The 21,686-nt window shown below is 41.3% G+C and overlaps 2 protein-coding genes across 5 annotated transcripts in view; one reads left to right on the top strand and one right to left on the bottom strand.

The window, feature by feature from the left end:
- Window positions 1-21,686, bottom strand: part of ZNF215 (zinc finger protein 215) — a 193,123-nt gene that overhangs the window by 93,715 nt on the left and 77,722 nt on the right. For all 4 annotated transcript variants that reach the window (XM_029207134.1, XM_029207133.1, XM_029207138.1 and 1 more), the window contains one exon: window positions 19,840-20,014. The gene's annotated coding sequence lies outside the window, so the exon portion shown is untranslated. The remainder of the gene's footprint in view (window positions 1-19,839; window positions 20,015-21,686) is intronic.
- On the top strand, window positions 9,367-10,349 carry LOC114886552 (olfactory receptor 6A2). Its single transcript, XM_029207139.1, is given in 3 exon segments — window positions 9,367-9,927; window positions 9,929-10,116; window positions 10,118-10,349. Coding segments are annotated over 3 exon segments (981 nt in total).

Genomic DNA, 21,686 nt, shown 5'->3' with positions numbered 1-21,686 from the left:
TCTTCAGAGACTCATACTAAGAAAAAAAGCCCATTTCAAGTGATTATATAATGTATGAATCCATTTATAGAACATTTCTGAAATGACAAATTATAGAAATGGAGAACAGATAGTAGTTAACAGGGCTTAAGGAAAGGATATGGGCAGGAGAGAAATGGGTCTGCCTGTAAAAGGGCAAAATGAGGACTCTTGTGATGAAGATATTCTGTATCCGGCCTATTACCATGTGAATACCGTGTCTGTGATAATGTACTATAGTTTCATAACATGTTACTATGTGGGAAACTGGGCAAAGGGTACATGGAATCTTTCTATAGTATTTCTTATAACTACTGAGTAGTTTTTAGTTTAGTACTCTTATTTTTCTTGAGTATAATCATATATGCAAATAATATTTTGCATCTACCTTTTAAATATTATTCACTTTTTTCAGGTTGTATCTTATTGACAGAAAGTACCAAAGCAACATGAGATAATGGGGATAAAGAATATTTTTGCCATCTTCTCTTTTAATAAGAACATATCTAGTATTTTTTCTCTTGGCATATGCATTTGGTTATAAATAGGTATGTATTCCATAAGCCCTTAGCTGTGATTCAAAAATCCAAGCAGCTTTGGAAACAGTATTTTTTCCTAAGTTTGGGGTCTTAACACATTGGATGAAAAATCTGTTGTGAACTGATTATTTATAATCTTTATTTATTCTACATTGTATAGTCATACATTATTTTGCTATAGAGATATTGATGCATTTGATTATAGAATACTGCTTCAGAACTCTCTGGAGGTGATAGGAAACGTATGGTGTGTGCAGCATATTACCTTTCTAAAACCTGAAAAATTCAAGTGCCCCATGTTTTTTTTGGATAAAGAAATTTAAACCTGTATTTTTTTTATCTTAAGGACATATCCCCTTTATCCTCATGAGTGTTTATCAAATGGATTTAACAGTGTATATATTGAACGATTATAGCTTTTTAAATTTAGCCTATTGGTGTGGTCGGTTGGCTGATAATAATCACTAAAGGCAAACTGACAACAACCTCTAAATCTAAATGAGGTTTGCAAATATTCCTCATTTAAACAATACTACCACAATCAACCAAATCAATGCTAATTCAAACAGCTGCTGGGTTTGATCGTTTTTCAACTAACAGCATAGTATGGCAATAATATTTATGCACATACATATTTTCCTTTGTTCAAAATAGGGTTTATGGGACTTCCCTTGTGGTCCAGCGGTTAAGACTCAGCGCTCCCAATGCAGGGGGCCCAGGTTCAATCCCTGGTCGGAGAACTAGATCTCGCATGCTGCAACTAAAGATCCCACATGAGGCAACGAAGATCTCATGTGCCACAACTAACAGCCAGCGCAGGCAAATAAATAAATAAATAAAAACAACAACAAACAAAATAGGGTTTACTACAACGTCTATGGTGCAGTATTTCACTCAAAATCAGGTTTTTAAGAGCATTTGTAGATATTTTATGTTCTGCCCCTCTTCACTGCTACATCATTTTCTTATGGTAACTTCCTCTTGACTATCTCAATATTTTTTTCTGTTCCTGGAGAACTGAGTTTTGTTCTTATCATGGGGTCAGTGAGGCTTATGGACAGCACACTAATCCAGACAATGAAAACTGCCCAATCACACTCATTTTGTTCCGATTATTCAAACTTTAGGAACAGCTTCCTCCCAGTTACTGATGAGAATCTCTTAAACTCAGAATCTCAAAGAACCTTCTCTTAATCTCCAGTGTTCCCACTGATAATTCCACTCCAGTTTCAACAGACTCAGATTCAACAAATATTTCTTGAACACTAGTTAACATTTTTTGAGGAAAACTGTGCTCCAGGTGCTGTTCTAAGAAACTTCCATCCATATATTTATTTAATCTTCACAATTCTGTGAGATGGATATTAGAATTATTCCCATTTCACAGAGAAGAAAACAGAGGCACAGAGATGTTAAATAATTTTTTCAAGTCTCATAGTTGAACACAAGCAGCGTGATGGTGGAGCCCACATTATTTTAATTTTTTTTCTTTTAAAAACTTGAAAAAAAATTTTATGCAATCTTTGGATATGTACTATTCTATTGTATATAAATACCACATCTTCTTTATCTTCTTTATCCATTAATCTGTTGATGAACACTTAGGTTGCTTCAATATCTTGGCAATTTTAAATAATGCTGCTATGAACATTGGGGTGCATGTATCTTTTAAAATTAGTATTTTGGGGTTTTTTTCAGATATATACCCAGGAATGGAAATACTGGGTCATATGGTAGTTCTATTTTCAGTTTTTTGAGACACCTCCATACTGCTTTCCTCAGTGGCTACACCAATTTACATTCCCACCAACAGTGTACAAGTGTTCCCATTTCTCCACATCTTTGCCAACATGTGTATTTGCATTCTTTTTGATGATAGCCATTCTGAAAGGTGTGAGATGATATCTCACTGTGGTTTTGGTTTTCATTTCCCTGATGATTAACGATGTTGAGCATCTTTTCATGTGCCTGTTGGCCATCTACATTTTTTTCTTTGGAAAAGTGTCTATTCAGTTCTTCTGCCCAATTTTTTTTTTTTTTTTTTTGCGGTACGCGGACCTCTCACTGTTGCGGCCTTTCCCGTTGCGGAGCACAGGCTCCGGACGCGCAGGCCCAGCGGCCATGGCCCACGGGCCCAGCCGCTCCACGGCATGCGGGATCCTCTCGGACCGGGGCACGAACCCATGCCCCCTGCATCGGCAGGTGGACTCCCAACCACTGCGCCACCAGGGATGCCCTGCCCATTTTTTAATCGGGGTGTTTAAACATCCTGGAATAGATAGTTCAGAACAAAAACTTTTAGAAGATGTGCAGAAATGGGAGATGACTGGGGACTGTTGTCTCCCAACACAGGAAGCCAAGCCTGTGCTACACACACATGCACACACACTTGTGAAGCTATTATAATTTCAGCATTCGTGTAAATGTTGTCTCTATTAATTTTCAGAGTAGTGTTTTTTCACTTTCAATTATATATTTGAGGGTTATTATAGAGCTTTTTCTTTTTAATTGTTTACTTTTGTCAATTAAATATGTACACAATTTTTTAAATTTTTTTTTATTGGGGTATAGTTGTTTTACAATGTTGTGTTAGTTTCTACTGTACAGTGGAGTTCCCTGTGCTATACAGCAGGTTCTCATTTGTTATCTATTCTATACATATTAGTGTAATATTAGTGTGTATATGTTAATCCCAATCTCCCAATTCATCCCACCCCCCACTTTCCCCCACTTGGTGTCCACATGTTTGTTCTCTACATCTGTGTCTCTATTTCTGCCTTGCAAACCAGTTCATCTGTACCATTTTTCTAGATTACATGTATGAGTTAATATATGATATTTTTCTCTTTCTGACTTAACTTCATTCTGCATGACAGTCTCAGTCCATCTGTGTGTCTACAAATGACCCAATTTCGTTCCTCTTTATGGTTGAGTAATATTCCATTGTATATATGTACCACATCTTCTTTATCCACTCATCTGTCGATGGACATTTAAGTTGCTTCCACGACCTGGCTTTTGTAAATAGTGTTGCAATGAACACTGGGGTGCATGTGTCTTTTTGAATTATGGTTTTTCTCAGGGTATATGCCCAGTAGTGGGATTGCTGGGTCATATGGTAATTCTATTTTTAGTTTTTTAAGGAACCTCCATACTGTTCTCCATAGTGGCTGTATCAATTTACATTCGGTGGAGCCCATGTTATTAACCTCTACATACACTGCTTACTAGGGACTGAGATTGTGCCAAACCTTTTCACAAATTTTGTTTTATTTAATCCTCAAAACATCTGTAGTATATGTTATTATCATTTTATGGAAAATAAACTGATATATAACAAAATCCTTGATTAAACAGAATATCAATTACAAACGTGGAACTAAACCCCAGAAACTTTCAATTCAGTGCTTCTTCTATGACATCATGTAATTAAAGGGATGTTACCCACATGGGTTCAGGAGATAAAGGAAGAAACTGGGTAGCACTGTTGAGACCCTATCATGTTCCAAGCACTGTATACACATCACTTCATTTATTCCTCTCAACAACTTTGTGAGGTATATTATTTCCATTTTACAGGTTAGGAATCTAAGGCTCAAAAAACTTAAGTAACTTGCTTAAGATTACATAATTGAGCCAGAATATAAGCCCAGATTGGCCTGGCCTAAAGTCAAAGGCTTTCTTTTGAGCATGAATGTGGCAGGATGGAAAGAAGGAAGGAGAAGGCAAGGGAAGAAGCTACGAGGTAGTAGGGGTAGACACCCTCTGCTTCATGTAAACTTCTATTTCCTACTTCCCAAACACATCTTTTCCTGTCTTCTTCCCCAGTCTTTTTTTTTCTTGTATCTCTAGTGGTCTCTTGGGCTCTGGATTTAGAATCATTCTAAAACATCAGAAGGAGGAGGGCAAAATGGGGACTACAGAAGGGAGGTACAAGATAAAAGAAACTTTCCTGGTGTGGCAGTGTTCTCTGATCATGGGAGGAAGAGAAGGTGGAGTCTCTGCAGCATCTTTCTTTGTCTTGATGCTTCAACTTTCTTTCGTATACACTCTCTAAGTCTTTTCCTCACCAACTGGTCATCTTGGGAGGACCCTGAGTCAAAGACATCTGAATAAAGTAAGTGGATTCTGTTATCTGCTTCATTCCTCTTCAACGGTCAAGTCTCCCATGTTTTCTTTCTGTCCAATACACCCATCTTCCTAGTCCCCTCTACACCTAATAAAACCCAAACCCTTATCAGCATTTCTCATGTCTGGTCCATTCTGATACTTAGACCCGTATGACTTTCTTTATCTTTTCCACTCATAGCTTGTTTCTGTATTCATTCATGCTCTGCCTAGCCTCCCTACAGCGTTTATGATCTCCCATTCCTAATTATATCCTTTCTGTATTATACTTATCTTCTCTCATTGAATCTCTTGTCAATATAGCACATTTATTTTACCCAAATATCATCCATTTGATCAACAGAAGTTCCAATTTCTTTGCTCTTACTCTAACTTCCTTACATTTTATCTTGTCTCTGTGGGTCTGCTGATTCTTCTATATTCAATGTCTGTTTTCCTTACATATTATTCCAATTCTATCAGATTTTCTGGTAACCGATTTAAGTTCTCTACTCTTGATCATTTCCACCCAACTCCTTTTTACATTTTGCTCTCTTTATATTTGATTCCTATCATTTGCAATTCATCTAGTCTGCCCATATCATTCCTTTCTCAATTTTCCCCTCCATCCATGCATCTATGCAACCATTATAACACGTTTACTATTTAGTTGCTAAAGCAGACTCTAAAATAAGGACTATTGTCAAAAGAAGAGATGGAAATACCAGTAAATAATCTATATCGGTAGAAATATGGGTAGTTTTGGAAGGTGATAACCAAGAAATTGAAATGTGAAAGATAAATAATTCCTAGGTGTAGTTTTGACAGAAGGAAGAGTATGTGCAAATCATAGAGTTAGAGAATATCACAACATGTTTAGAAAAAGGAAAATAGTAGGCAATGACTGGATTACTGTAGGACAGTTAAAAGGAAATACACATTTGACACATTATTGAGGGATTTTGTATGTGCTCCCCAAAATCAAATGCTCTTGGAGTCAAATTTCTACATAAAATTTCACTCAAGAAACAAGTGGAAATTAGATTGAAAGAAGTTGAGGTTGGGGGAAAAAGACCAGGCAATAGCCTATTGAAATAAAGTCAAGAAATAACAAGGACGTGACTGGTATAAAGGACTAGGGGGAAGGCAGTAGAAATAGGACAGGAGAAAGGGGACAAATTTAGGAGATAATTAAAGAGGAAGTTTAGATAAAACCTGGATTAGTTGTGAGTGGGATGTGGGGTTGGGGTGGGGAGGATGGGTATAGAAGATATAGGGAAATTCTGGATCTCCAGTACAGTATATACTGCAGAGAAACTAGTATCATTCATTGTGATAGAGGAAGAACAGGCTTAGACAATTTTTTCTAGACATATTGTATTTGAGGGACCCATGTGGCATCAAGGGAATTATATCCACTCTTTGCTATACCATTAAGGATGTATGTGGCCACTTTGGCATATAGTACCTCTTTTATATCTACCTGAGCAGTAGCAGCAGTGATACAGCTAGTAAATGATATATGGGCTTTCACGAGCTCTCATGGGAACAGTAATGGGAGGAACCCATTACCAAATCAGTGAAAACGAAAAGAAAGAAAGGACAACTAATGGTTCTATGAGGAGATGCCACATGAGTCAAGATTTGAAGGTTAAGGAGGAGTTAGGTGATAAACATGCTGTACGTCAAGAGCTGCAGGGTGTAAGATACAATGTAGGTCATGACAAGAGGTAAGGTTTTGATGACAGCAGTAGCAGGTCATGAAGTACTTATGCCTTGTTAAATAGCTTGAACGTGGTTGTGTAGACAATGTGGTACTATGGAAGGTTTTAAGTAGGGTAGTGAAATGCTCAGATTTGAGCATTAGGGGAGATACTACAGGCAGTGAGACCAATTAGGAGGCTAATTTTTTTTTTCAAGTGTGTAGAACATCAAATGTGAAGGCAGAGGCAGAGAAGATTAACAGATAAGCAGAAAGGTCTGAGGCCAACAAGGTCAAATAAACAGTTAATGGCATATGAGGCAGGTATTGAGGATAAAGGATCAAAGCTAAGGTTATGGATAACAACTGTAGTTTAGAGGTTCCCATATGAAGCTAGTATATGGTGTAAGAATAGGCGTGGCAGATTAAACTTTCAGGGATGAGAAGACAAAGATATGTCTCTACCACCAGACTATGAGCTCCTTGAAGACTTAGTACATGTGTTATTTACCTTTTTCTGTACCACAACTCTTAGCCTGTGGTCTGGGCCATATTTGATCCAGCAATACTTTTGAAATAAATAAATGGTGGGTGTGGAAAGTAAGGTTGGGAGTGATGGGAAATGTAAGCCAGGGATATGGCATTTTGTAATTGCATTAAAGTACTCTCGTACTGAGAGGAATGCCAAGGTCTCAAGTACTGAGTAATGCTCAAGTTTTGCTCACAGAGCATAAAGAGAAGAGGAACTCAGGTATAAAGTCATCTGCAGTTTTGATGTTTTCAGATTCCATATATAACTGAGACACACAGTATCTGCCTTTCTCTCTCTGGCTTATTTTACTTAACATAATGCCCTCAAGATCCAACCATCTTGTCACAAATGGCGGAATTTCCTTCTTTTTTATGGCTAAATAACAATGCATTGTATATGTATATATTTTCTTTATCCTTTCATTGATTGATGGACACTTAAGTTGTTTCCACGTCTTGGCTACTCGTAGAAACAGAAAGTAGAATAGTGGTTGTCAGAGGCTGAAGGCTGGGGAAAATGGCAGATGTTGGTCAAAGGGTACCAACTTTGAGTTGTAAGGTAAGTTCTGGGGATCTAATGTAGAGCATGATGACTATAGTTAATAATACTATATTGTATACCTGAAGGTTGCTGTGAGCGTAGAGCTTTAGCGTTCTTACCGTAACAACAAAATGGTAATTGTGTGAGGTAAAGGATGTGTTAATTAATGTGGTAAAGACTTCACAATATATACTTCTATCAAATCATCACATTGTACACCTTAACTTATCCAATGTTATATATCAATTATATCTCAATAAAGCTGGGAAAAAATCATTAGCAAGTTGAAGCTTGATGTGTGAGCACATTCTGTCCCTGTTAATCTCAAAGGAACACGCCTAAGACTAAAAAGTAAAGACTCTCCTGAGGGAAAGTAGCCCCCAGTTGTTCATCTGGTTCTCCCCCATTCTTTCTAATCTTTATACTCCCATCCAATTTTATGATCATACAGGGACACTAGGGTGACAACAACCCTTTCTTCATACCAACTCCCACGTGGATATGTCAGATCCACATCTGATCCAGTAGAGGCTTGAAGTTTTGAAGGGGCAAATTATATTTTTGATACCAAGGTAAACAAAGAGAGTACTCTACTAAATGTATGCTTTTGTATTGATCTTGTTACAGTTAAAGTAACTAAACAAGGAGGCTGTTGAACTGAGGTGGTTCTCACGCTTTAGGAGCCTACATGAGCAAACCAAACCTTACGCCAGAGTCAATTGCAAATGCACTTATGTCCAAAACAACAAAATTTAAGAACTAATCACAAACATCCAACTAGGCATTCCCAAATAAGGCAACCACTCAAGCTATAGCCAATCAAATAATGTCCTTGCATTGCTTCAGCCTCTGCTCTATGAAAGCTCTGCCCCTAGCTTTTGACAGTGGAGTGCTCCTAACCATTTTCAGTTAGGCACTGCCCGATATAAATCGATGTTGCTCAAATAAACTATTGAAAATTTTAAAGTCACTTGGTTTAGCTGTTAGGGATACTAAAGGAAGGTGTTCTACTCTCATTCCAAGATAGTTAGCACAACCTTCAGAACTGAAGGAATTCTCAGTTCTTCAGAAATCCAGAATCCACTTCCTAATATGATTTCCACATGGGTCCCACATCCTCCTCTTAAGTACAAGGTTATGTAGGACTTTCATTCTATAGGTGCCATAACCTCCTTGGGTTCTACTTTTTCCCTCTTCCTTGCAGGAGGAAATTGCATCCCTAGCTGAGCCCCAGAGACCCTCCGCTCTGGGTGTAAATACAGGATGTATCTTACAGTCCCTCCTTCATGTTGCCTGAATATTTTAGAAGCTCTGAGGTTCTGACTTCCTGCTTCCATCTCTTACTATCTGTGTGAGCTGCAACAAGTCACTTAATCTCTCTATGCGTCAGTTCCCTTAGGTGTTAAGTGGGGTTAATAACAGTACTTACTCATAGGGTGAAGATTAGGTGGATTAATATCTATAAATTTTTCAGAATAGTTCCTGTACTAATAACACATTGTAAACACTTAATTGTGTTATATGTTACTGTTATTCATCCACTGTGTAACTTATTTCCTCAAAACAGAGTCATAATCCAGCTCATAGACAAACTCTCACTTCAGGGCAGCCCAGACTCTTAATATTTTGGTTTTGATCTGTGTTTTTAAGGGACCAACTGGTGCTTATCAATACATACTTCTCCAAGGGCCAGAATACACTCCTATCCTATCCCAATACGAAGTAGCTTATTTTTGTCCACTTTTATCTTAGCTCATTCCCAGATTACAGAAGAGAACGACGGCCTTAGCTCAGCGATGAATTATACGCACTACACACGTTGCATTCTACTAATACAAACCCAGCGAGAGGAAGTCTGGGTTTTTGCTGCTGTTGCCTCCTGAGGACACTCTATTCTCTTCTGAAGGGCAGCAGGCATGACTGACACCATGGAGAGGAAGAACCAGAGTGGGAGAGTGAGTGAGTCTGTGTTGCTGGGCTTCCCAGCTCCTGTGCCACTGCAGGCACTATTATTTGCCCTTCCTCTGCTGGCCCATGTGTTGGTGCTGACTGAGAACACACTCATCATTATGGCAATCAGGAACCACCCCAGCCTCCACAAACCCATGTACTTCTTTCTGGCCAACATGTCCTTCCTGGAGATTTGGTACGTTACCATCACTATTCCCAAGATGCTAGCTGGCTTTGTTGGCTCCAAACAGGGCCATGGGCAGCTAATCTCCTTTGAGGGCTGCATGACGCAGCTCTGCTTTTTCCTGGGCCTGGGATGCACTGAGTGTGTCCTCCTCGCAGTTAAGGCTTATGATTGTTATGTGGCCATCTGCCGTCCTCTCCACTACCCTGTCATCGTCAGTGGCCGGCTGTGTGTGCAGCTGGTAGCTGGCTCCTGGGCTGGAGGTTTTGGCATCTCCATGGTCAAAGTTTTTCTCATTTCTCACCTCTCGTACTGTGGCCCCAACAACATCAACCACTTTTTCTGTGATGTCTCCCCCATTGCTCAACCTTTCATGCACTGACATGTCCACAGCAGAGCTTACAGACTTTGTCCTGGCCATTTTCATACTGCTGAGGCCACTCTCTGTCACCAGGGCCTCCTATGTGGCCATCACCAGTGCTGTGATGTGCATTCCCTCAGCTTCTGGGCTCCATAAAGCCTTTTCCACCTGTGCCTCTCACCTCTGTTGTGGTCATCTTCTATGCAGCCAGTATCTTCATCTATGCCCGCCCAAAGGCAATCTCAGCTTTTGACACCGACAAGCTGGTGCCTGTACTCTACGCTGTCATTGTACCACTGCTCAACCCTATCATTTACTGCTTGCGCAACCAAGAGGTAAAGAGAGCCTTATGCCGTACTCCGTGCCTATACCAGGGCCGTGATGCTAAGCCTGGGAAAGCTAGCAGAGTTGGGTAGAAGGGAGGTGTTAAATCTTAGATAATGCTCTTAAACTTAGGATCTATGTCTTCTATAAAGTCCAGAGGAGCTCTTAGCGCCTAAATTAGGGACTAGAGTTTCAAAGGTACCACCAAAGAACTAGTTTAGGAGGAAGAGAGGTGGATTACAAGCTAGAAATTGGATTTCTTCCAGACAAGGTCTTAACATACAGGCTAGAAGTTGATCCCATGTTGTCTGCTCTATTGTAATTTACGTAGAGCAGGTTCATGACTCATGCATCCTGGTGGGGTGGAAAGGGATGACTATGAGCACAAGGCATGACTGAACTTGAATATTTAAAGCAAAAAAAAAAAAATGTAGAACTAGCATCTCTCTAAATGGCTCTTCCTGGGTTTGTTACTGGGTTTTAGCTCTGAGGCAGAAGATACAGAAAGGGGAAGTGGAAGGAGGAAGCCATTCAAGGAAACACAGGCTTCATTATGGAAAAGCATCAGGAGACTTCTGGATGAGATCTCTTCTAGCCGAAGGACACCAACTGTAGCCTATGATGTAGTGGGGCCCCATGTGATCACCTAGTGTGAATTACAAGGCAAGGAGATAGGAAACTGTGGATTTTTGTATTGGCAACATATCACCTCCTGGACTACAGGGGTTTAGAGCTTCACTTCCTGATTTACCGAGGTCAGTGCCCACACTGAACTAGTGGAGTGGCTGATTGCAGTTGTATATTTAATCTTCAGTCTCTCTAATTAGACTATAAGCTCCATGAAACTAGGGATCACATTTGTTTGTTCATCATTTTATTACCAGGGCCCAGAATAGTATCTAGCACATGGTAGCTATAAAGAAATATAATAAATGAATATAATTTGGAGCCATGGGAGAGAGGGGGAAGATGGCAGAAGAGGAAGACGCAGAGATCACCTTCCTCCCCACAGATACATCAGAAATACATCTACACGTGGAACAACTCCTACAGAACACCTACTGAACGCTGGCAGAAGACCTCAGACCTCCCAAAAGGCAAGAAACTCCCCCATGTACCTGGGTAGGGCAAAAGAAAAAAAAAAGAAAAAACAGAGACAAAAGAATAGGAACGGGACCCGCACCAGTGGGAGGGAGCTGGGAAGGAGGAAAGGTTTCCACACGCTAAAAGCCCCTTCTCGGGCAGAGACTGCGGGTGGCGGAGGGGGTAAGCTTCGGAGCCACGGAGGAGAGCGCAGCAACAGGGGTGCAGAGGGCAAAGCGGAGAGATTCCCGCACAGAGGATCGGTGCTGACCAGCACTCACCAGCCCGAGAGGCTTGTCTGCTCACCCGCCGGGGCGGGCGGGCCTGGGATCTGAGGCTCGGGCTTCAGTCGGAGCCCAGGGAGAGGACTGGGGTTGGCGGAGTGAACACAGCCTGCAGGGGGCTAGTGCGCCACGGCTAGCCAAGAGGGAGTCCGGGAAAAAGTCTGGACCTGCCGAAGAGGCAAGAGACTTTTTCTTCCCTCTTTGTTTCCTGGTGCGCGAGGAGAGGGGATTAAGAGTGCTGCTTAAAGGAGCTCCAGAGACTGGCGCGAGCTGGGGCTAACAGTGCAGACCCCAGAGGCGGACCCCAGAGATGGGCATGAGACGCTAAGGCTGCTGCTGCCGCCACCAAGAAGCCTGTGTGCGAGCACAGGTCACTCTCCACACCTCCCTTCCGGGGAGCCTGTGCAGCCAGCCACTGCCAGGGTCCCGGGATCCAGGGACAACTTCCCCGGGAGAACGCACGGCGCGCCTCAGGCTGGTGCAATGTCATGCCGGCCACTGCAGCCGCAGGCTCGCCCCGCACTCCGTACCCCTCCCTCCCCCCGGCCTGAGTGAGCCAGAGCCCCCAAATCAGCGACTCCTTTAACCCCGTCCTGTCTGAGCGAAGAACAGACGCCCTCCGGTGACCTACACGCAGAGGCAGGGCCAAAACCAAAGCTGAACCCCGGGAGCTGTGCGATCAAAGAAGAGAAAGGGAAATCTCTCCCAGCAGCCTCAGGAGCAGCGGATTAAATCTCCACCATCAACTTGATGGACCCTGCATCTGTGGAATACCTGAATAGACAACGAATCATCCCTAATTGAGGAGGTGGACTTTGAGAGCAAGATTTATTATTTTTTTCCCCTTTTCCTCTTTTTGTGAGTGTGTATGTGTATGCTTGTGTGTGAGATTTTGTCCGTATAGCTTTGCTTTCACCATTTGTCTGAGGGTTCTATCCATCCTTTTTTTTTTACTTAAAAAAATTTTTTTTTCTTAGTAACTATTTTTTTATTTTAATTATTTTATTTTACCTTACTTTATTTTATTTTATCCTCTTTCTTTCTTTCTACTTTTTCTCCCTTTTATTCTGAGCCGTGTGGATGAAAGGCTCTTGGTGCTGCAACCAGGAGTCAGTGCTGTGCCTCTGAGGTGGGGGAGCCAACTTCAGGACACTGGTCCACAAGAGACCTCCCAGCTCCACGTAATATCAAACGGTAAATATCTCCCAGAGATCTCCATCTCAATGCCAGCACCCAGCTTCACTCAACGACCAGCAAGCTACAGTGCTGGACACCCTATGCCAAACAACTAGCAAGACAGGAACACAACCCCACCCATTAGCAGAAAGGCTGCCTAAAATCATAATAAGTCCACAGACACCCCAAAACACACCACCAGACATGGACCTGCCCACCAGAAAGACAAGATCCAGCCTCATCCACCAGAACACAGGCACTAGTCCCCTCCACCAGGAAGCCTACACAACCCACTGAACCAACTTTAGCCACTGGGGACAGACACCAAAAACAATGGGAACTACGAACCTGCAGCCTGCAAAACGGAGACCCCAAACACAGTAAGATAAGCAAAATGAGAAGACAGAAAAACACACAGCAAATGAAGGAGCAAGATAAAAACCCACCAGACCTAACAAATGAAGAGGAAATAGGCAGTCTACCTGAAAAAGAATTCAGAATAATGATAGTAAAGATGATCCAAAATCTTGGAAATAGAATAGACAAAAGGCAAAAAACATTTAACAAGGACATAGAAGAACTAAAGATGAAACAAGCAACGATGAACAACACAATAAATGAAAGTAAAAATACTCTAGAAGGGATCAATAGCAGAATAACTGAGGCAGAAGAATGGATAAGTGACCTGGAAGATAAAATAGTGGAAATAACTACTGCAGAGCAGAATAAAGAAAAAAGAATGAAAACAACTGAGGACAGTCTCAGAGACCTCTGGGACAACATTAAACGCACCAACATTCGAATTATAGGGGTTCCAGAAGAAGAAGAGAAAAAGAAAGGGACTGAGAAAATATTTGAAGAGATTATAGTTGAAAACTTCCCTAATATGGGAAAGGAAATAGTTAATCAAGTCCAGGAAGCACAGAGAGTCCCATACAGGATAAACCCAAGAGAAACACGCCAAGACACATATTAATCAAACTGGCAAAAATTAAATACAAAGCCATGGACTCTTTGTTTACTATAGCACTCCCAACTTCTTTCCTCCCTCTGTAAAAGCATTCTCCTTCCCTTGCTGTGTGGGGAGATGCACATGGCTTGCCATGGTTGCCAATCTCAAATTGCAATTCTCTGCTAATCCTGAATAAGCCCATCTTTGCTGAAGAAATATCTGGCAGTTTATTTATTTTAGGCCAACATTTTGGTGGCCCATATAAGAACCAGAGAAGACCCCTGAAGGCTGTGGAGATGGTGAGTAAACAGGTGCCATAGCCACAGTTGACCCCATAGGCTCACTGCTTTTCTCACTGACCCTGGAGTTTGAAGGTATTTCTTTCTCCTGCATCTGAGCTCATGCTGTCTTTGCGTTTGAAGCTCTCAAGGCATTGTTCAGGATTTATGTTGAGGTTTAACATTCCCATTAAGGCCTTGTTCTCTATGCCAGTACTCATTTGGTACTTTGTTCTGATTTGAGATTAGACAGTTTCAACTGAAGCTGACTGTGAAGCCACAGTCCCATTTCTTCTTATCATGGATTTTATAACAAGAGAAAGTTCCACTTTGGACTAAGTAAAAACCCAGTGTAACTGAGCAGGACCCTGCCATGTCCCCGTCACTTGTTTGTAGAAAAACTTTAGCCTCCTAGGCCTTGCCCAAGTTCCAAAGAGTAAATTTAATCAGAGAACTGAGAAAATACAGAAATGAAGGGAAACAGTCAAGCAAGACAAGACAATAATAGTTTAGCCATGCAACAAAGTCAAGGACTTTTGTTCCTCTCAAAGGCTATATATAATATCTGAGCCATATCTTGAGCTGTTTTGCAGATACTGAAACCACGACCAGGTAGAAGAAGTTAACTGCATGCTGACCACAAGCACGCAGACCCAGAACAGTTGGTACCATAAGGTTGATGATGTTGACTTCCAATTACCTCACCACCAACCAATCAGAAGAAAGTCCACAAGCTGATCAGGCACCCTGCAACACTCCCACTCACCCTGTCTTTAAAAACCCTTCCCTTAAATCCATTGGGGAGTTCTGGTCTTTTGAGCATTAGCTGCCCATACTCCTTGCTTGGCCTTGCAATAAATGCTTCAATTCTCTTCACCACAGCCAGGTGTCAGTATATCGAGTTTACTGTGCATGGGCAAGCAGACCCAAGTTTGGTTCAGTAACACCAGTCTTCCTGGAGACTCTAAAATGCCCATTCCTCACCACTGTTGGTCCACTGACAAAATGATGGCATTCATGAATCAATATTGGTGGGAAAGAGTAACAAGGTTGCAAAGAGTGCCTACCTCACTTGTTCCACTTGCCCAAAGTGCAACGCAAGGAAGCCTGTTTGTACTGTTACTAAACAATTTAAACTGCCTAATGGATCATTTGAGGTCTGGTCAATATATTTCATACAACTTCCTCTGTCTAATGGGTAGAAATATGTTTTAGTCATGATCTGTATATCTTCACACTAGACTGAAGCCTCCCCTTGCAGAAAGGCCTTTTCTCTGGCCAAAGTCCTTCTGGAAAAGATAATCCCTACCTAGGAAACTCCTCTCAAACTTAATAATGACCAAGAAACCCATTTTACTGGACAGATGCTTCAACAACTATGCTGGTTTTACAACATATTCACTTTGCTTATCACCCTCAATGTTCTGGTTTGGTCAAACAAACTAAGAGCATTATTGAGATTCAATTTGCAAAATTTGTACAGGCCCTCCAAATACCTTGGCCAATATCATTGCTGTTGGTCCTTCTACATTTCAGATCTACCCTTTTTGGAACTCATAAGCTCTCACCCTTTGAGAGAGTCACAGGATGCCCAATGCACTTGGCTCCTGATCCTTTTGATCCAAAACTGATAAAAGGAGAGATACTCTGATATTGCAAAGGCCTAATTGCTTCTATTAAAAATAACCATATTTTGGTACATCAATCATTTCATAGTGCACTCTCAAGAGACAAAGATCTTAAGCATCAAAGTTTGCAACCTGGAGATTTCATCTTTTGGAAAAGATACCTCCAGAAGAGGTCTCCTCAACCTAGTTGGAGAGGTCTCTTTCAGGCACTGCTAACCAATCCTTGTGTCACCAAACTCCAAGATTGGATTCACATGACATATGTAAAGAAAGCATCAAATCCTGATTGGACAGCACATCAACTGGTGACCTGAAAGTAAAGATTTCACAGAACTGAATCAGATGACATTGGATGAGACAGTTTTCCCAAGATATCCAGATTAGGTTTGTTGGAAGTTTGTCACCAAACCTTTGATGATGACGTAAAACTTCAGATGACCTCCAATGTCTATGATCTTGATAACATACGAGCTTCAGATAAAAAGTGCCTGAGAGTTCTCCCTCTTACCCCTCGTTACTCAGATGTGACTCCAATAGGTTTCCAATCTGTGCACTTTCCCTCCAATATGAGACCCTGCACTCACAGTACACTTACAGGAAGAAAGGTGCTTCCTGGCACAGATGGGCAAAAAAGCCACTGAAATTGGAAAACCTGACTCGATCAGCAATCCTTTCAGAGAAAAATCTTGATAAAAAGGGGAAAAGTGTAAAAAAAATAATAAACAGCAACCTCAATTAAATAGAGTCAGGAGACCAAAGAGGAAGCTCTCACACTCTGGGACAATAGCAGAGTCCAACAGGAAGAAGGAAGATTCCTCTTTGTTCCTGTCAAGGACTCAAAATGAAAAGCCATGGATTCTTTGTTTACTATGGCCTTCCCAACTTCCTTGCTCCTTCTATAAAAGTATTCTCCTTCCCTTACTGTGTGGGGACTTGCATGTGGCTTGCCAAAGATGCGGACCCCAAACTGCAATTCTCTGCTAATCCTGAATAAACCCATCTTTGTTGGAGAAATATCTTACAGTCTATTTCTTTCAGGTCAGCACTTTTTAATAGTTCATTTATTATTAGGTGTTTATATCAATTTTATACAACACCCTATTGAATTTTTCCTTCCAAACAAATTATAAATTACATTTTATGGTGGAAAGTGCTAAGGTAAAAAACACATCAGGGATGAAAAGGGTAAGGGATTAAGAGATACAAACTACTATGTATAAAATAAATAAGCAAAAAGGATATATTGTACAGCAGAGGGAAATATGGCCATTATTTTGTAATAAGTTTAAATTGAGTATAACCTATAAAAATATTGAATCACTGTATTGTACACCAGAAACTAATATAATATTGTAAATCAACTATACTTCCAAAAAATACATCAGGGAAGAGAAATAGAAAGGGAATAGCAAGCATAGGATGGCAACTTCACATAAAGTGATTAGAAAGGCCTTTCTGAGAAAGTTATATTGAATTAAAGACCTAAAGGAATTGAAAGAGGGAGTCATTCAGTTATCTGAGAGAAGAGCATTCTGAACGAAGATAACAGCAAGTTTAAAATTCCTTAGAAGGGAATGTGCCAGATGTATTTGAGATGTTAGTACAGGAAGCTTTGACTTCACAGGAAAGTCTGGTTTCGTTTTGCTGTCTGACCTCATGTTCCACAGGACACAAGAAAAAGATTTCAGATTTAGACAGGGGCATGAGATATAGTCAAAAGGAGGCTGTTTAAATCGTATGAGAATTTAACATACAGAGGTATATGCTGAACTGTACGCCGTGGGTTTCTTGTATCAAGCATAGAGATGAAGGACATAAGCATATACCGTGTATATTAGTTGCCTAGGGCTACAGTAACAAAGTACCACAGACTGGGTGGCTTAAAACAACAGAAATTCATTGTCTCAAGTTTCTGGAGGCTAGAAGTTCAAAATCAAGGTGTCAGCAGAGCCATCCTTTATCTGAAACTGGTAGGGAAGAATCTTCCTTTGCCTCTTCAAATTTTTTGGTGATTTGCTGGCAACCTTTGGCATTCCCGGACTTGCAGTTACAGCACCTCAATCTCTGCCTCCATCATCACATGGTATTCTGCCTGTGTGTCTCTTTCTCCTCTTCTGACAAGGATACCAGTTATATTGGATTAAGGGCCACCCTACTCCAATATGACCTCATCTTAACTAATTACATCTGGAATCACCCTATTTCCAAATAAGGTCACCTTCTGAGCAACTGGGGGGGGTGGTGAGGATTTATTAACGTATCTTTTAGGGGACACAATTCAACCCGTAAATCTGGGGTTAACTGTTTAGGCTCAAGGCAGAGAGTGACGGCAGAGTTGTGAGTTTGGGAAACTACTGAGAAGTAAAGGGATCTTGCCAAGATAACACAGAGCTCTGGGGCTCCTTCTCCACTTGTGCAGGTGGAAGCACTGAAGTCAAGAGGACAGAAAGTTTTTCTTCACGTACTTGGTAAATCTGACCACTCCTAGAAGAAACAGTTACTCCAAGATCTAGTCTGCAGGAAAACTATTGCTTCAAGTTATATTTTTAATTAAGAAATATTTATCATTTCAATAAGTTATACTTCCCAAGAAAGCTAGTAATGATATTTATTTGTGACAGTTTAAAGTGGCTACTTCTCAGTGTCATTCAAAGACATGACTTCCTCTTCTACCAAACATGTCTTTGAATCATACTGTTGAAAAGGTCACTTCTTGGTTATTTTCCTGTGTGTGTTGACTCCATGCATGGAATACAGATTCAGCTGTGTTCTACTTCAGACCATGGCTCATCTTACATTAGTCTGTTCCTGATCTGGTTTCCTCCTCTTCTTGGATTTTTCCTCCAAGTTTTTAGGTATCCATATTTCTTAAATGATCACTATAAACATAAAGCAGTCATTTGAGATAAATTTTCTAGCATTCAGCCATGAATCTCTGCTTTCCTATCTGGCTTTTAATTCCTTTTTAAAATTTCTCCCATTTTCCTGAGAATGATGGAATATTGACTCATCAAGGAGAACATTTTGAAGAGAGAGGACAATCTTGTTTAGCAAAGGAAAAGATCCACTAAACCCGGGAATTTCCAATCCTCTCTCTCTGTTCTGAAAAATATTTTAGGTGGGATGCTTCTCTGAGATCAAAAAGTAATGAAAGGGCTTCCCTGGTGGCGCAGTGGTCGAGAGTCCGCCTGCCGATGCAGGGGACACGGGTTCGTGCCCCGGTCCGGGAAGATCCCACATGCCGCGGAGCGGCTGGGCCCGTGAGCCATGGCCACTGAGCCTGTGCGTCCGGAGCCTGTGCTCCGCAATGGGAGAGGCCACAGCAGTGAGAGGCCCGCGTACCGCAAAAAAACAAAAGTAATGAAAAACTTTCAAATGTGAATTTGAAAACAAATAGGTTTTTAATCACCAAATGAATTGATGTAATTTAGACAAACTCCTGAAATTATGGTGCCCCCCAAATTAAACTACAAGGCCATTAGTACATACACAAAGCCCAAATACCGATTTAAAAACACAAACAAAGAAGCCAAAGTTTAAAACTCACTTAAACTGAGAAGATTCCATGGGGGACAAAAGCGGAAGTAAACGGAAAACAGGAAAATAGGAAAACAATATGTTTAGAGCGCATTATTAGAGAGACCATCATGGCAGGAGACTGTAAAAGCCAGGGAAAAAATTTTGGTTGCCATAGAAATGTGTCTCTTTAATACAACTTAGAATGATTATAGGATTACAGCAAATAAGAGTAAAGTTGACTAGCGTCAGAAACTGCACTTAGAGGAAATACTTTGAGAGGTCCACTCTAGAGTAGATGATTTGCAGGTTTAGAGTATATGTTCTGAAATAGATGGCCTGGATTGTTGTGAGGATTGTAGCATTTGCCCCATCATGTTTCACTCTCTAAAGTGCCCCATTTTAAAAGCAAACTATGTGGTCACCCTAGTTTTCTGGGCCTGTAACTCAAGACTTGTAGTGAAGTTGTCCTGTGTCTACTTAGTTAAAGTGAAACTACATTTTCTAGAACTTCCTTCCCTTTGTAGTTCAAGGTTAGTGTAGACCACAGAGATATTCTGTGTGAGATTTAGAAGGCAGAGGTGAAGCAGCTATATTCTTTGTATTCCACGTAGAAAGCTGATTAGGGACACTATTGCAGCTCACAGATGTTGTCACTGACTCACCTTGTAGATGTGGGGCAGTGGTTCAGGCGACACCTCCATCAGCTCCCATCCAGCTTCCCTCTTTCATCTTCTCCGACATGTAAGCTAGGTAGGAGTTTAATATTGTGATAAAGGGCACCAGCTTCTTTTGCAGATCACCTGAATTATCAGAGTTAGGTGATAGGATGACTGGAGGCTGTAAGAGACCAAAACAGTCTTCAGCTCATCCTCACGGATTCCAGTTTACCATTATCCTCCCCCATGTCATGTTCATCTTACCTCCCCAAGTGCCTGTCCTGGTGGCTTCAGGCCCAGCACTAATCACAGATGCAACAGTCATTTTATTGCATGAGATCACAACCCTGTAATAAATCCCTTGGATAGAACTCTGACACAACGCTTGACAGACAAATAAGAAAATAATTTGCGTATGGTTGACCAGTGAAGACAAGGGGTCATTTAGAGTGAGAGTACAGAGTAGATGAGGAAGGTTTTACAATGAGGCCATAACGAAATACAGTAGTGCATGTCTCTACAGAGTGCGATGAGCTTGCAAAGCCAGCAGAAGAGAAGTGCAGCCAGATTCGCAAAGGGGGAAACAAGAAAAGTGCTGCGTCATTAAAGTCAATGGTGGTTTCAAGAAACAGGAACATTGTCACACGCTCTGTTAAAAACAAGATAACAGGGCTTCCCTGGGGGCGCAGTGGTTGATGCAGGGGACATGGGTTCGTGCGCCGGTCCGGGAGGATCCCACATGCCGCGGAACGGCTGGGCCCGTGAGCCATGGCCGCTGAGCCTGCGCGTCCGGAGCCTGCGCGTCCGGAGCCTGTGCTCCGCAACGGGAGAGGCCACAACAGTGAGAGGCCCGCGTACCGCAAAAACAACAACAACAACAAGATAACAGGTCCAAAATTGAGTCAGTCAATCAGGAATTGCCTGATCAGCACTGGTTAGGTAATCTGCCTGATAAATCTTTGCCATTCCTATAAGGAAATAACCAATCTGCCTTTTTGCCTAGTACAGCTTCCTTGTTCCTTTTCCCCACTGTCTATAAAATTACTTCACTGTATAGCTCTTCAGAGATCTCTTCTGTCTACTAGATTGGACTCTGACCTGCACATGAATCATTAAATAAAGCCAAAGAGATCTTTAAAATTTACTCAGTTGAACTTAATACCTCCTAAGGATAAGGAGAACACTAAAACAAAACAAAGAAAAAAGAAAACCTGCCTCTTGAGCAATATGGAAGCTACTGACGGCCGTATCCAGAGCTGTTTAAGTACACTGACACAGCAGATATCAGCCAGGAGCGGGTAGGAGAGAGTAGAATGTGAGAAAGTAAAGATAATGAGCATAGATAATTCTTTCACAAAGTTTCTGAGAAGCCAAGGATGAAGGCAGAGTGATAGGTGAAGGTATACGAGGTGGCAGATGAAGGGATTTTTGAAAAAGAAAGAGTCGTTAGCCTGTGTATGTTTTGTATATATTTTTTTTAATTTTTTTGGCCACACTGTACGGCCTACGGGATCTTACTTCCCTTACTTCCCCAACGAGGGATTGAACCTCTGCCCTCAGCAGTGGACGTGCCAAGACCTCATCACTGGACCACCAGGGAATTCCTGATATTAGCCAGTTTAATAGCCAGTAGGGTTCCAAGGAAAGATGACAGACTGAACTCACATATTTATTCCCTTTCCCTTCAGAGTAACAAACACAAAATGATAGTAACAAACACAGAAACCTTTTTGATGTAAATATAACGATGAGAACAGAAGAGGGTCTGTGAGGGGATGGGAGATTTTGAAAATGGATGCAAGACTGATAGTGGATAAAGCAGGCCAGGGTAAGCCACAGCCTGAGCTGCTCAC

Source organism: Monodon monoceros, unplaced genomic scaffold, assembly GCF_005190385.1.
Source record: "Monodon monoceros isolate NGI ecotype Baffin Bay Population unplaced genomic scaffold, NGI_Narwhal_1 Super_Scaffold_7, whole genome shotgun sequence".
Lineage (NCBI taxonomy): Eukaryota > Metazoa > Chordata > Mammalia > Artiodactyla > Monodontidae > Monodon > Monodon monoceros.
This window is presented reverse-complemented; position numbering and strand designations above follow the sequence as displayed.